This window comes from Leptosomus discolor, chromosome 1 (assembly GCF_034619465.1).
Source record: "Leptosomus discolor isolate bLepDis1 chromosome 1, bLepDis1.hap2, whole genome shotgun sequence".
Classification (NCBI taxonomy): Eukaryota; Metazoa; Chordata; class Aves; order Leptosomiformes; family Leptosomidae; genus Leptosomus; species Leptosomus discolor.
In genome coordinates, this window is record NC_141391.1 from 182,717,100 (window position 1) to 182,733,833 (window position 16,734).

The following is a 16,734-nucleotide window of genomic DNA, read 5'->3' on the forward strand; positions in this document are numbered from 1 at the left end:
TATTAGCTAAAATTTCATTGTTTCTTTATGAAACTGCCTTTAGCAACCAAGAGGTCTATTCTCTCCCTAGTGTATATGGATATACGACTTCCATTAATGTTAATGTCTGATCTTGCTTGCATATAACAAGTATTACCTTCTTACATAGAAACAGATGTGGACCACTGTGTGTGTTACTCAGAGTAGGATTTTTGTGACCTGTAAGTTAACAGAAAAAAGAAAAGAAAAAAAAAAGAGTGCAGGTGGAATAATAAAAATTCTGGCAAGCAGTTAAAAACTCCAGTCATGTAATCGTGAAAACTAGGAATATGCAACTTGACTTCCTGTGCAGTTGGTATAAACAAAATGACCTTTCTTTGTATATGATTAGTCACCTGTTATAGAGCAGAGATTTGAGTGGCTATCTGATTTTTTTCTTCTTTATATCACCTATTTATTCTATGTAACAGTTTATGTTTATTTTCACCACACAGTTGTAGAGCTAGGTGAAGGGAAGCAGATAGGCCGACAGGTTATGATTTTACTGAGTTTCTTTGTGACTGAAGAGAACATATTTGCACTTCCAAAGAGGTGTGTATCAGCAGTCATGTATGTGTGAAAATACTTTTCTTCCTAGCTGCAGTTTGTCACCTTAGCCCATGCATTGGCAGAGCTGGATGTAATAGAAATAATGAATCACAGAGTGGTTGAGGTTGGAAGGGACCTCTGGAAGTCCAGCACCCCTGCTCAAACAGAGCTACCTAGAGCTGGTTGCCCAAGACCAGATGGCTTTTGAGTATCTTCAAGGATGGAGACTCCACAACCTCCCTGGGTTACTTGTGCCAGTGCTCAGCTGTCCTCACAGTAAAAAAAGTGTTTCCTGACAGGAGACCTCCTGTGTTTCAGTTTGTGCTCATTGTCCTGTCACTGGGCACCACTTTAAAAGAGCATGGCTCCATCTTCTTTGCACCCTCCCTTCAGGTATTTGTACACATTGATAAGGTTTCCCCCCTGAGCCTCTTCTTCTGCAGTCTGAACAGTCCCAGCTGTCTCATCCTTCCCTCATATGAAGATGCTCCCGTCCCTCATTTGCCTTCACTGCACTGTCTCCAATACCTCTACGTCTGTCTTGCACTGGGAGCCCAAAGCTGGACACACTGCTGCAGATGTGGGCTCACCAGTACTGAGCAGAGGTGAAGGATCACCTCCCTCGACCTGCTGACAATACTTTGTCTAATGCAGCCCAGGATACAATTAGCCTTCTTTGCGGCAAGGGCACATTGCAGGGTCATGATAAACTTAGTCTCTCGAATGTCAGCTGGCACTCTTTAATAGCTAAGGTCTACTCTGTGGGTACGTAGGCAGAATAGAGAATTCAGCTGAGTTTCAGTGACTGTGCCTGTCCAGTTGTGCTTCTGAGGAAACTGTCCTCTGATTCTGCTTTGGTTTTGGTCTACTCTGTGCTTCCGAAAAAGTGAGAAGCTTTGACCCTGCGTCTACATGGCCTCTTTGGGAGTCTCACATCCTTTGATCTGTCTTCATTGTGCTTTGCATTAGTTGATTTACCACAGGTTTTTATATATATTTTTTAATATATATGTATCTCAAGTGAAGCTAATAAAAATTCACCTGCGGATAGGATCAGAAGATGTGTATTTTACATTATGTAGCTCAGTGGCACCCGGGTCCATGAGTAGAATTCCAGCTTGTTACAATAAAGCAAAAAATAAATAACAATAAGATGCTGTGTCAGCCTTTTGAGCTTTGGTGCACGGCGTAGAAATATGTTGCCTGACTTTTAAATTAATTCTTCATTATTTTTTCAGGCAGTTTTCAACTATAGAAGGGGCCACATGAGGCTGTTTCCAACAGCAAGAACAAAACAAAACAGGAGCAGTGTAATAAATAAACCCATGTCTCATAAAAAACACAAAGCACAATTTTATTATTGCCTTCTTAAGTGCAGTTCCTAGAAACACCTTGGTGGAGAAGGCAAACAGAAGTAATGAACTCCTTGAACAGTCCTTTTAATATTCTGCTCTATGTTCGTGCTCTGCAGAGCCGACAAGAGCTGTATGCAAACAGTTTTGCTGAGGGCAAAAGAATGCTTCACCATTAAGGAGCATGACCCTTCTCTCTGTGATCAAAATGAAAACCATATGCCCCTTGATGTCATAAAGTATTATTGTGACCATTCCAATGGGTTGTTCCTCAAGAGTTGGGATGTTGTCCCCTGACACAATTTGGTATTGAAATGGTAAATGATCATTAATTGTATCCACTGACACAGCAGAAATATTCCTCAAAGTTGTGTTTCTTTGATATGATGGAGGTTTTTTTTTTCTTTTAATGTTTAAAATCAAAATCAAACACAGGGAAAGTCCAATTACTGTGAAATGCTTTGTCTCCCACTCTTTCTCTGTGGTCCTTCTGTTCCACTCTTGTTTCATGTTAGGCTGGGTGAAACCAGTCTAAATGAACTCCTTGGTAGTTATTTTATACCTTGTGAATAACAGGATATATCTCACTCTTGTTTATGTATGCATGATATTTGTCCTGTTTCTCCAGTAAGTGATTATTGCTTGCTAAGATGCATTTAGCCCTTAACAGGACAATGCCTTTTCCAATCGAAACGATTCCATGACTCTATGATTCTATGGTTGTGTTTTAAATTAGCATGCAAAGAATGGAAGAATGCATCTCCAGCATCAGTCACTGTGATATTTAATGGCTAACATTTTAAAAGCAGAGTTGTTATCATATCAAAGTTCTAAATTTGAAAAAAAGATGAACAGAATACAGAAATTTTCCTTGAAACCAATGCTTTTGACATTTGTGGGTTGGTAATTTGTGACCTTCAGACTTTTTTACTGTATTTTTAAGTATGGTCACTTTTTAATTTCTCCTTGTCAAGTCCAATTGCAACAAAACACTTAAACGCACAATTTAAGTTGGGGAGCAATCCCATCTAATGCCATTGGGAGTTATTCACCTATCTAAAAACAATTGAAAGGGCTTTGCAGGACAGAGATCTTATATTTCAGTCTCAGTTTCCAGTACTTTGGAAGTAGATTCTCTATGTACAGCTTTGATTTTCTGATTTTCTTTTTCTTTACAGGTAACCCGATAGCTAAAGACAAATCAAGTCAGTCTCAAGGCTGATAACAGTAAATACAACACATAGGAATTTCATTCCTCCAGGCAATCCTTGAAGTGAAATTTTATACTGCTGGGGTGTATCCTTCAGAATCAATTGTTTCAGTGAGAACCTGGCTTGTAATCAGCAACAGCCTTGAGATCAAAACTACTGGAAAGTTTTTCTGAACTTCTGTGTCACAAATATTTTCAACTGATTGAACTGTGTACACTTGTAAAATTGCACTTGCTGAGGAATTTGCAGCTGTAATCACAAGCGTTGATATTCAAAAGGTGCAGAAAAGCAGCAAACTTTCGGATTCTCCATTCCAGACCTGTGGCTTTTCATCTCGATGAAGTCAACCTCCAAAATGTATTAGTTTCTTCTCTCTAAAATGATCCCTTGTCCACCATTCAGATTGCTGGTGGGACTGCATACTGCTTTAATTAAATTTCTGTTGCAGAAATTGTCCTCTGGCATGGCGCAGTTTTAGACATTTTTATTTGTATTCTAATCTTGGAGCTCTCAAAGGTACATATTTAAACATCTGGAAGTTGCTTTTGTTATAGGAATGGAAATATATATCCATTGTTAATAATTATTGTTGACAAGTAATAGTTATCTTAATACATCAGTCATATTAGAATGTATAGTCAGGTTGACATGTTTCCCTGAGGCTAACCAACTACTGCAGCTCTTCGGCAGTTAAAAAAGTAGTGGTCAAAACTCAATTACCACTTCCATTGTAAGGCATTTGGTACCTTTAAGATATACATTTCCATTCAGTTTGAAGGACATGGATGTTCTTGATATGTACTTTACTTTCCCAACCTTTAATGCATTGAAATTCATGGTAAACAGTCTATGACAGTATTTCATCCCTTTTTATGAAGGTAGGCAGGGATGTAAATGAGTTTTGCAATTATGAAATTGGATGGTAATCATTCAGAATTTTTGTCTTTTTATTAAAAAATAAAATCTCTTGCTTGACCCTAAGTACTGTTGGATGCTTATGTAGACGTCTGCTCAGTCTGTTTGCTATAAAGGAAAAAAGTCCTAGTGCACTCCCAGATTTACAGTTTGTGGGATTTTGCTTGCTTACAGTCATCCAATTCAGATCTGATCCTTGCCAAAATCATATTTACTTTTTTATTTTTTGTTTCAGTAGCAATTTTTGAACTTTGTGATGTGCTGTTACATGAAAAAATCCTCAATATTTAAAGGCCTTAAGCATCTATGAGCTTTTTTCTAAGTTATTACAGAATGTATAATTTTATACTCCATTTAATGTATATTGTACCATCTGTAATATTGATAAACCAGAAATTTGGCAATTCCTTTTAGCGACACTGCATAAGCATGCTGACTGGAGAGGGTGAGGGGGTTCTGACTGTATGTCTTGATGGACTAAAATGAAAACCGCACACACTTAATGGTAGTCAAAAATACATAGAGGCAAGCTTATTTTAAAGTCTTGTGTGGTTACCAGACTCCCAGAAAAAGGGGGAAATTACTTTATCATTACAAGCCATTGACATGGCTAGGTAGTTATATATTAAGTTCCATGATGGATGAACACCCTGGAGTGCTCTGCCTGTCACAGTAGCCCCTGCTGTTCCAAAACCATTTCATTATGTCTGCTGTATTATTGCACAGGAGAGCTTAAATAAAATAAATGACTGTTGGGAATAAATAGAAGTATATTCTGTCATTCTGTTGAGAAATAATAAAAAATGTTGGCAGGGAAAGATATTATTTTCTGATTAAAACTTAATTAGGATACACTGTTTGTAGCAGCAACTAGGTATCAGTATTTTAGGATGGATTAATATTGTATGGATTTGTGCTAACAGGTGCAGGACAGAAGGTAGCATCTTAAAGAGATTGTCTGGGACAGTGCAAAGTGTAAATGTGCTGTTTTGTAAAATCTGAATATGGCCTCTCTTTGGTCAAAAATCTGCATCATGCTTCTCAATATTTGTTTTCTTTGTTTCTTTGTTCTTAAACCAACACTGAAAATACTGTATTATATACAAGTGTAACACATGCATATCAATAAGTGAAAATAAATGGGTTTTCAAATATACTGAATAGATTATCTGCAGTAGATTAATGTTGTGAATATTCATATCCAGTGAATAAAATTGTAATATAAAATAGAGCTCCCTGTATGGATGTGCGCCTTGGAGATCTGTTTACCCATGGTACAAAATAATTTTTTTATTCAGTGAATAAGAATCTCAAGGGTTATATTGATTTTGTATTTCCTCAGTAGACCTGGGAATATCTCCTCCCTCTTTGAAGGGTCATTTTCCAAAGGAAACTGATATCCAGCACAAGTGTTCTAGCATTGTCATGGGAAATTCTGGTGGGCGTACAGTTGTTTTCAGGCCAGACTGAATAAAAATCAGTTTTTTCTTCAAAAATGGGAATCCTGAAAAATTCTCATTTAGACCTTTCAGTAGCAACAGAACATGGTAGATATTCCTGAAAAAGTAATGTTTCAGGTAATTTTTTGAACTGGTTAAAAAAAAAAAAAAAAAAGCCAGTTCAACAGTGAACTCTGCTTGTGCATCTTAAAGCAAGCTGGGAACTGTAGTTCAGCTGTCCATAGTGCCTGTTTTAGCACTGCCTTTGAAAAAGGAGTATAGATGACTAGATCAGCTACGGGCATTCATGTTGTAGGCATGTGAAGATTAATCATGCTTCAGTTACACCTTTATTACTTATATACTACTTCCCAGATTATTTGATATACCCAGCTTCCTGTGATTACAAAGACGATCAGGCATTATGATCAGTGGGAAATCCATATTACACTTTGGATTCAGTAATCATCAAGAACTCTGAACTGCAGGAGAATGTGGGTTCTTATTCAGCAGTTCCATGTGGCAGTGCTTCAACAGGGAGAGAAAGCTCACTGCTTTGTTCAAACCTTTCAAAATGAAATATATTGGATCAGTTCAACAAAACATAAAGGAAATCCTGATATGAGTCATAATGAAAAAAATTTCCAAATCAGATCTAATCAATCCGAAATAGAACTTTAAAAACATTCAAGACTGTATCTTGGTTGTATCTGGCTTATTGGTCATAAGTAAGTGCTAACCTTTGAAACAGCACTGCTGCAGATACCACTGTTACTACCTTTAAATCCACCTGTTATCCTATATGCTTTTAATCTTCCTATTTACCCCCTATCTTTAAATCTTGGCTCCTCCAGCTCTGCTCAAGAACGCTACTGGTGTAGCATTTCAGTGCTTCGCCAAGCCAATGCTGCTCTGTTGCTCGTAGAATCTATACGCTTTAAAACTGGAGATGGAGTGCATCAGATAGGTAGATTTGTTCTGAAACTAGAAATCTACTATAAAGCATGTTATTTTGTTAGGTTTCCTAAAAATATATGCAAGGTGGGTTTTTTTTCTCATTATAAGTGTACAGCTGGCTTTTATAGTTTCCAAGTAATGCATCGATGTCTATAACAACCAAACAGAAAGATGTGATTGGCATCCTTTCCTGTTGATTTACTGCCTCCTCCTTCATGCCTTGAATTTTACACATCTGTTGTTAACCAAGATATTGGCAGGGAAAAGGAGCATACTTTTGGTTTGTAAGAGAAGTGTTGCCTTAATCTCTAGTTTCTTTTTGACAGTTGTTAGATAGCTCTATATCAAACATGTCACACCTGAACAATCTGATGGCATTAAATGATTTCTCATGGTTTCAGCATTATTAAATTGAATGATAAGAATTACCTAGTCGCTTTGTTAGTCTTTATAACACAGTTTGTACCCTGAGAAACTTTTCTGTTTATTCTTTTATAGAATGAGGAAAAATTTCCAAATTACATCTTTGATCTTGTTTCTGTAAGAGGTTATGTAACTTTCTGATACCACTTTACAGTCAGTCATTGCAAATACTTTAGCAAAAATGTCTTCCCTGGCTGTTATTTTGCATCGTCTGTATTCATTGGCACTACTTATGCGGTGATTACAAGAGGTAGTATATGAAAAGGCTGAATTTCCCACAACTTTGTTTTGACAGGTGTTGACAAGTGTTGCCAACACCTCTTAATCCAAAACTAACTTAAGACCATCTGGCAGGAGGACCACTGATAGTGACAGCTGGAAACTGTTGCGTAAGGGAATGGCTGTTCTTCTTTCTCAGACTGCTGTTATTGGGATGCCAGGGTGGGCAAACCCATTGTAGTACGATTGCGTCACCAGGGATGTAGGTTCTGGAGATGTGGATCCTGCATGGGAGCGCTGGGGTATGGTCGGCATCCTGAAGCTGGGGCTGTGGTGGTGACAGCAGGTCCTTCGGCCTGTTCTCTAGAGTGGTGGAAAGGTCTGTCTCATGTGTCTCTGGGATTTGCTCCAAAGCCAGACCACAGAAATGACAAAGTGCTTTGATGATTTCAGTGGGGTTTGGATAAGACATTCAGCTGCAGTTGTGAGTATTCAGCATTTTGCTCAAAAAATTCTGAATGAGGAAGTTCATTAAAGTTCATATGCCCATCCCTATTCAGGTTAGTGGTTAAAGAACCTTCCCTCTATTTTCAATATCTCCTTTCTACTGTACAGGTAATTCTGTGTGACAATGGGAAATGAATCCAGTTATTCCTTGATAAGAGATTATCTTTGTTAAATATCACTAATCACATCAATATTTGCCATGACTGAAAGACTTGAAATATATCTGGTTTTCAGTTCTGAAAACCAGTTTATTGCCCAACTTCATTCAAGAAATAATTTGTGTAATAGAAATATTATTGCCCGTATGTAAACTTAACTGTAAAAGTTCTACATTAGCTCTTTAAATTATGTTTATATCTATAACTGTGAAATTCTGGTTAGAACCTCTGTAACAGCAGGGCCATTCTTTTCTCCCCTGAAAGACTGAGGTAACGTAAAGACCCTGTAGTTTGGGATTTATGGCTTTGTTTTCACTGTTTCAACTGCACAGCTGGGAAAACAACATGTAAAAGTGCTTATGTTACTCGGATTGCTGAGACGTTTTTCTTGAATATGATGAATAGGTGGAGTTTCAAGTTTACCCCATATCAGCATGTTGGTTGAATCTCTTGATCTCTTTTCTCCTTACTGTCATAACAAACGTGACAAAAACTGAACTTGAATTCTCTAGCCTCATGTCTTAGTGTTTAGATCTGATACCTAGAACTCACAAAATGTACGCTAGTTGTTTTAGTCACTATGTCTTGATATAAAAGAGGTTTTTTAATCCGTTTCTCTCTTTATGATTAATTCTGGATGCCTTGCCAATATTTGGATGTAGAGAATATGATCCTTCCATTTACTGACTTAGAGTTTGGGTCTTTTTGTTGTTCTTTTTACTTTTCTTTGGCCATTTATTCTTTTCCCGAGATCCAGTCAGTTCTTACGAAACTTCAGTATTAATGAGAAAAGTTTTTTTAATAAATAGTGGAACTGAATGCAGGCACTTCATAGTTCTTGGAGAGAAAAGAGAGAGTTGATGTGCCTCTCTCATTTTCTCTTAAAATGGTTTCCAGCTTAAACTATTCTGTCTGAATAGAAGCATTTTGTCCTAACTATAAATGGTTTGTATTTCAATATGCTCTCTGATCATAAAGCTGATGAAATGGTCCTCTCTGTATGGCAGATTACCTCAGCAGAATTTACAAATGGAAGATGATGATTTTGCTAATGTCCATGGGCAGGTAGACAGAATTTGGTCCCAGATGCTCTGCCTAATGTTCATGGCAAAAGCGACTCAAAAACAATGCCTCCATATGCCGTAATTGCTGGAATTATTTCTCAGGCATATTCCCTTGTCATCCCTCATATGTAGAACTCATTAGATTCCTAGTGGGAGAACATATGGAGAGGAGAGATGATGGAAAACATTGTAAAACAGATTGTGTATTTAAATTTATATTATAAAAGACCTGTGTGCACAGGCAAACTTAGTGGAGAAAGTTTAAACTCTTCCTACTTCATAAGGAAATCACCATTTATGGAGCCGTTATCTCAGTGCACTCAAAGACACTTAGAGATGATGGGTTAAAGCCTGGCTTTAGGGATATTAGTGGGAATTTTGCTGCTAATTTGAGGTCAGCTCTGTGTCTCCTACATTATATTTCCATATATTTAGTTAAACTATAGCTGTGTAAGATCTTTTCACTAATAGGAATGACCAGAAGTTCCACCCATACAAATCTCTTGGCAGGATCAGGCCTTTGGCTGTGGGTTTGTGATTTCAGTGTCAATGCAATGACTTTTATGAATACCTTGGGTTTTTTTTCAGAAAAAACCCGATAAAATTTCTTTCATCCAACTCAGCTGACTGATGGATGGGGATCATATCCAGTGCACAGCTCTTTTAATGACTACTGAATATTAATATTTAATTCTTTACCCTTTCTGTAGTTAAATAAAGCAAAAATAAGCTGATCATACATGAATTCCAAATATTATACACTGACATCTGTGATACTTTTTTAATTACGCTTATGACTCCTTACTGGTTTATGGTAAATTTTTTCTCTTCTTACTTTTTACTCAATAGTGACCATGTAGCTAGTTTCAACAGGGAGCATTTGGGGTACTATAAAGAGTCCCAGTGGTGGAGGTGGGCAGTAGCAGAAGTTACCCGGTGGACAGGTGTGAGATGGATAGACTGATGTCTGCAAACACCATGACTTTACTGCAGTGGCTGGTGAAGTATGGCCTGCCACCTAGAGAAACACTTCTGCAGACATCGTTGTTGCCCAGCTCCTAAAGAAACAATTCTCTTATTTCATGGACCTGAATCAAATGTCATACCTAAACGATATTGGAAAGACACAGAGAAACAGTATGGACATCTCTTATAGTGTGCCTCTACAAGCCTTAAAATGTCAGATATGTCCACAGGTTGTTTCCATCTAGGTCATTGCCTTTCTAAAAGGAGCACAAAATGGCTGTTTAGGTAGCATTTGAGGTAGAGCTGTGTTTGTATTTGCTGGCAAATATCTCTTTCTAAAGCCAAGATTTGGTGTCATGTCTTGAGAGGGGGCCTCCAGAAATGCAGATCCAACCCACCACGATTACTACTGAAATTGGACTGTGTTACTGTAGTGTTCTTCTAAGTCAGGGTTGCACAGTATGCTGCTGGCAAGCTGCACCACTTGCTCTGCACCTTTCAGAGCAGAACAGTTGCTCTGACAAGCCTCAGCAGGAAGGAAAACATGCATTACCATACATGCTTTTGTCTTGTATGGGCAACAGTGATTGTTCTATACAGGTTCTTTTTGCTGACAGCTACAGGATAAATATTTACTATTAGGTGAAAGTTTAAAATTTTATTATTTTGCATCAGTCTGAACAATGCGCTTAAAAGATGTATTTTGCAACTTATTTGTTCATTCTGTTGCAATTTATTCATTTGTGCTATATATGTATTAGCCTCTCCATCAGCTGTTGGTGGCATCTTTTAAAATAGTGTGATCGGTTAGTGACTTTTTAGTCACTGCAGGAACAATACGCTTTGGGTTGTAAGTAATTCATTAGCATGTTGTGGTTTTTCCATTCTGTCGGTGCCAGCATCAGAAACTAGATGACAGAGATGTAAAAGAGCCTTGAAGATGTACTGATTTAATTACTCTCAGGCAAACAGCTAGACCTTGCTCAGTGAAGGAAGTTATAGCTCCTATATGTAAGATTGTGTTCTGTCATTCAGAATATCCAGCCCTCTGCTTTGATTCAAATTTGATTATACAGAAATTCATGCAGTAGTAATATTAATATGAAAAATTAATAGCTACTTGAAAGATGGATCCTTAAGTATTGATGTATGCAATGAAGTACCCAGGACATCTCAAATTCAGGCCTTTACGTAGTGTTCCTAATGGATAAGGCAAGTAACAAATATTTTCCCCATTTTTATGTCTTTGGAAGGAAACATAGATATACCAGAAGACTGGGAGCTAAAATGCTGACTGGAGTTCACTTAATGATGTGTTTATTGCCCAAGTCCATATGGCTTGGATCTTACCTCACATTTTGTTAAAGTATGTAACGTAAGGACCTTAAACCAATCAATTTCTGCAATTAGCAGTTCTGAAAGGAATTACAAAAGGCAGTACAAGGTAGTTGTGCCTCCACTGTCTTTAGTGAAGTTATTCTCCAGGTAAATCTGGTCTTAAGCATTCTAGCTAAATAGTTTAGAAAATTAAGCTTCAGTTAATTTGAACACCTAGATGAAAGGACTTGGGTAAGGACAAAATGCAGGTAACAAAAAATCTGGATCTTTACTGTTTCACCAGGTATCATATTGCTGTATAATTGTGGGAGTTATATGGTCCTGGTACCACCTCCAACAGAGAAATATGTGAAATTCAGTCCTGCTCTTAGTACTGCCATAAAACACATACCAAAGGCAATTTATGAAAGGCATTTGGCATAAAACTTTTCCTCTCAAAGCCCCAGTGCAAGGTCTCTACTCCATGTCTGTGGTCCTTAAATCCTGAAAATAGAGCTTTCTGAAAACCTTGCTGGTTGCTGAAACTTCTTATGGGCTTCTGCTCAGGTTTAAATTTCTTACTGACTGCCTCTGCCAGCTGTTCCAACTTTATCATTGCTTCAAACTCCTGCCTGTCCTTTGTTGTTGGTCAATATAATAAAAAACCCCATGCTTTGTAAATATTATCCTTAAATTTGATGTATTTGGTCATCTGCAGCAATTCCAAAATGGCATTTCTTACTTTATATCAAACTTGAAAATTATTACAATATCCTGAATAGTCATAAACTCAGTCAACTCATTCACAGTAAAGCACTGTGATGGCTTAAGTTACTTTTTACCAGTCAGAGTATTGTCAAGGTGACCTTTCATGCTGTTTCGATTGCAGAGCCTTGCCATTATTTAACTATTAAAATGATGGAAAGCTTGCACTTTGCTATTTGAGTGGCAGTGCTTCTAGACACAGGGACCTGAAAGAATGGAACATACGAGGAGCTATAATTAATGTGCCACATTAAGGAGTTAAGGGTAAGCAGCCAAAGAAAGACTAAACCTGGTGGAGCAAAGCAGCTGCAGTCTAGTCTTGAAAACTAAAAATCCATTTGCAATGCTTTCTAGAATCCTAATATCTCCTGCTGGTGTCAAGTCATTAACAGTAGCTCATTTTTTCTGCATTGTGTCTTGACCGCCCATCATTATTGAAATGTACAGGAAAATGCAACCTCTGGAATGCTATTAAAATTCCTCTCAAATTTAAATATTAGTGAGGTTAATGCCATATTATATTTTTACCTTCTATTTAAAAAAGACAACATTAATTTATAGTTTTAAAAAAAATTTACATATATATATTTATACAAATAGTAAGAGAAAATAATGAACATCTGAAAGCTCTTTGTGTGTAGAAATAATGGGTGTTAAAAAAGTTTTAAGCTATGTAACAGACCACTAGGAACTAATATACTTGATCAGAATTAGTGTTACAGTAATTCTTGCCTAACCAGAACATAGCCACTGTTTAGAGAGGAAGAGTAAGCTAAAGCAAATAGGACAGCAACAGGAAAGCAAATGCTGTTGGGCATGACTCTATAAATTTTGAGTATGTATGTCTGTGTATGTCTTCATTGTAAGGCAAGAGATTTTGTATGATGTAAAGGCAATATGAAGCAATCATAGAAGGAAGTGAAATACCCATCTTTTGGGGAGCAGAGGGGTAAAATAGGAAATAGTCATCTTAGTTAAAATGGAAATTTAGGAAAATAATTTAGGAAAATAATTTTTCTTTTTTTTTTTAGTGAAAAAAAACCCCAGTTGTTAGTATACGATAATTAAGAAATAATAATCATTTGCCTTCTAGGAAAGCTGCAACTTTAAGTCTGTTCATTACCAAGTTAAAATATAATTGTTTCATGACTGTGTGGTTAAATGTATTCTATCTACATGAAGCTTGACTCATGTTGACAGAAAGCAAAATCATTAGAAAGATGTGGCTGTTGAACAACCTTTTGTCTTCACAATGCTATCAGAGGAGGATGAACATCACAGACTGTGGAAACTGTGTAAAAAGCAGAACAGAAAAAGGTTTCTTTTTCCATCAGCGGTTAGGTGATTTATATACATGACTCTCATTAACATTAATGGGAGTTATCTGCCTCATTTTTTATGAGCCTGATGTGAAGTTAATGGCAGTCTTCCCATTGTCTCTAGTGGGCTGTGGATCAACCACTAAGTGCACAAATGAGTTTGGTTGAAATATTGGTGCTTGTAGGCTTAGAATTTTAACGTGCTTCATTCACAGTTACAACAAAAAATACTGTGTGGGTGCCTAAGACTGTAAGCTGAGGAGTTTGATATTGCAGAATGTGCTGATCTGTGTGCACTTCGGGGCGTCCACACTCTGCAGACTGCAGAGATGCCTGAGCCAGCTCTCAATGAGCTAATGTGAGAAGGAGCAGTAATCTGCCCAGCAGCATGAGCTGATTTACTTTTCAGAGATATGAGCAGGAGTAGGCGTAATGGGGTCTGTGGTGTGGACCATGTGGTGGCAGAATTGCGGTGCCATGCAATGCTGTACTCCCATCAATAATATGGTAATAAGCAACCCTGCCTTTCTGAAATCTACCCTGGGATCTGTCTCTGTGCTGTGATCTCCTCTGTTTTTGTTTTGTTTTGTTTATTTTAATAGAAGAATCACATTTTCTTTGCAATAAACCTTTCATTGACTACATATGCTTTGCAGTTTTAACAAAACTAGACTGTACTGCTTTTTCTTCTGTGAGGAAGGAAAGGAGTCCTGACATTACCAGCAGAAATGGAAGGACTTCTGTTCACATCGATATTCTTTACTATGAGCCAACCACTACAGGGACAGATGACCAGCCTCGCCATCAGTGAAGAAGACTTCTGGTGACACGCAGACTAGCAAGTACAAGATAGCTTGCCTGTGGATTGGGAACTTCTCTTATGGTGACCCACATTCATGCTAGAGTATTCCCAGCACTGCCAGGTTTCTCCTTATCACAATGTCACACTGGTGTGTGCTTGAAAAATGGGCCTCCAGAAGAACTTGTATTTTGAGTCTGAGGTTCTAATAATATTAACAGAAGCTAAATCCTGAGGGCTTTCAGACACAGAGGGTTTCTCCTGCCAGTCTGCCAGCCACAGCCACTGATTGTCCTGACTCCAGGCCCAGGCTGTAGCAAGGCTGGGCATGAACTTTGAAGATACTAATGTATCCATGATACAACAGAGATCAATACAGGCAAGAGACTGGTGCCTTTATCAGCACCTACTTAAACACACAAAGCGTGCACATAGCCACATTGCTACACAAACTGCCCTATCCCTTCCTTTTGAGCCGATTAGGACTGCAATTTGCCAGAGGGGCCTATGAAAACCCCCAGTCTCCCAGTTCCCAGGTGCTTCCATGTCTGGAGGTCCACTGAGTCTTCACAAGCTATTGAACAGGCATGCAACTGTCCCATCTGGCTTTGTGGTGGAGTGGCAGTCAATCACCATGATAGTGCAAAGTCAGGCCTCTCAGCTTAATCCATCTGGCCCAAAAAACTGGCCTAATCCAAACAGCCCAAATGCACCTATATAGCTTGCTGCAGCTGAAAGGCGCAACAAAAAGCAGTTAATTTCCACCTCAGTCTGAGATTTTGCTGTGGTCTTTCTATCTGTACAACAGTCTGAAATGTCAGCTATTGCAGATGGATTGGATTTTCACCAGCTCTGGGTTCCTCACAAAGTTTCAATGTATGAGCAGAGAGAATTACGGAAGGTGCTGTATGATATTGGTAGTCCGTCAGGTAGGGAACAAGCAAGTACCCAAACATGGGATTTACTAGCTACATTCATATATTTTAGGGCATGCACAGCTTGAGTAACTGTAGGAGGAACAGGGCAAATACTCCTGACTTGTTCAGCTCTGGTACGGGTCCACACTGTGTGTAAGAGAAAAGGTAGGTGTAGGGAAGAAAACAGAGGTCACTGCCATTCAGTTTGCCTGTAGGAAGTTTTAAAATGTTATTTAAAAACTGTGAATTAATTTTAATTAACTTTTTTCCTTTTTTCCCTTTTAGATTAAGCATTGTTTAATGATTTAAAAAAGCACTTTTATACCTTGGTAGCAGTCAGCATGTTGGACTGCACTGCTGTGGAATTTTTTTATTGCATATATTTGTAAGTTTAATAAAGTTCTGCATTTGTATTAAGAACTTGTTTTCTGCTTAATTGTGAGGAAATGGGAAAACACAGCAATGCCAAAGGGTTTTATTAAAGCATCAAAAATCAGCAAGCAATCTACATAAGCCAATTAAATAGCACTCTATGTCCCTGAAGTAGAAAGCACAGAGGCTTGCACTTAAATTAATACTTTCTTTGACAAAGAAATCAACCCTTATACAGTCAAACCCATAAAATTTATCAGATGCAATGTACTAAGTGCAGATTAGCAGTCCCCTCACCATAGAAATGAAAATAAATTAAACACACAGTACTTTAAAACCCCTGTGATGTATCAATACATCAGGTTTTCAGGTATTTCGATTAAAATATATGCATTTGCAATGAATGACTAAATCTAGATCACCATGTGCACCACAGATATAAGCATTCACAGAGATGCCAAAGTTTTCTGGCCTGCATTCAGCCCTGGAACTGTACTGCTTCTGGGGTGCTTTGTAGGTGCTGTGATAGTGCTGTGGAGTACACTGGGGTATGTGAAGACCACTCCACAAGAAAAATTGCTGCCCTTGGTGATGCAGATGCTTCTTTGGTGCCTAAGAGCTGGTGCAGCCCCTCTGAAAGGTGGTTCTATATGATTAATGTTGGAGTATACTTACAGAAAGCTCTTCCGGTGGTTCCTGCTTTTGACTTCACAGAGGAGACATAGGACTGGTGAGTGTGCTTAGCCAACAAATATCCCTGTCACACTAAAATGAGTCCTTCTCCACTGTGCGTCATGTAGCTATTCTTTGTACAGTTCCATACCTTACTAGTAAACCTGGGATGGCCCTCAAAGCGTTCTTGTGCAAGAGGTGAGAATCAGTAGGCATATTTGAATGCATGTACTCAGTGCTGTGTGCTTTTTGGACAAATTTATGAAGATGGTCTATAAGTATTTTGCTCACTGTCTGTGTGCTGGATGTAGTTCCAGTAAGCCTTTCCTGGACCAGGGAAAAGCCTACTATTGAGCTAATAACCATTACAAATTAGACTAATTCCTTGAAGTCTGCCTCTGAATCAGAAAGTGCTTTTCATTTCATGGGGATTTTTTTCCCCCAGTGGATCTTGGAAATCTGTTAATCTGTTCATTGTTTCACTCATTTCTATTGGAAGAGTGTTGATTTGTATTTCAAAGTCATCATCATTAACACCTTTTGCAGGCAGCTTTATCACAAAGGGTAAGGGTGGAATGATCATGAAGTCTTCTGTCTTCACTTTCAAGATGACTCCGTTGTAGGACAGAAGCATGCAGTGTGATCTGTGGACACTATTTTTCTAAATGTTACTTAGCTCTTTAGTGGATTGTCAGATCTTTTTAGATTCCAGGACCGTTAATAATACACTGTATAACCAAAAGCATTACGGCAGATTTTGCTCAAAATGCTCAGCAAACAAATGAGGATTTTTTG

At 38.1% G+C, this 16,734-nt stretch overlaps 1 protein-coding gene across 1 annotated transcript in view; it reads left to right on the plus strand.

Moving 5' to 3' along the window:
• The window catches only part of TAFA2 (TAFA chemokine like family member 2), a 65,117-nt gene extending 49,125 nt beyond the window's left edge, over positions 1 to 15,992 (plus strand). Inside the window, exons 4-5 of the mRNA XM_086462009.1 lie at positions 14,787 to 14,884; positions 15,785 to 15,992. Coding sequence (XP_086318135.1) covers positions 14,787 to 14,884; positions 15,785 to 15,992 — 306 coding nt within the window. The remainder of the gene's footprint in view (positions 1 to 14,786; positions 14,885 to 15,784) is intronic.
• The last annotated feature ends 742 nt before the right edge of the window (positions 15,993 to 16,734 follow it).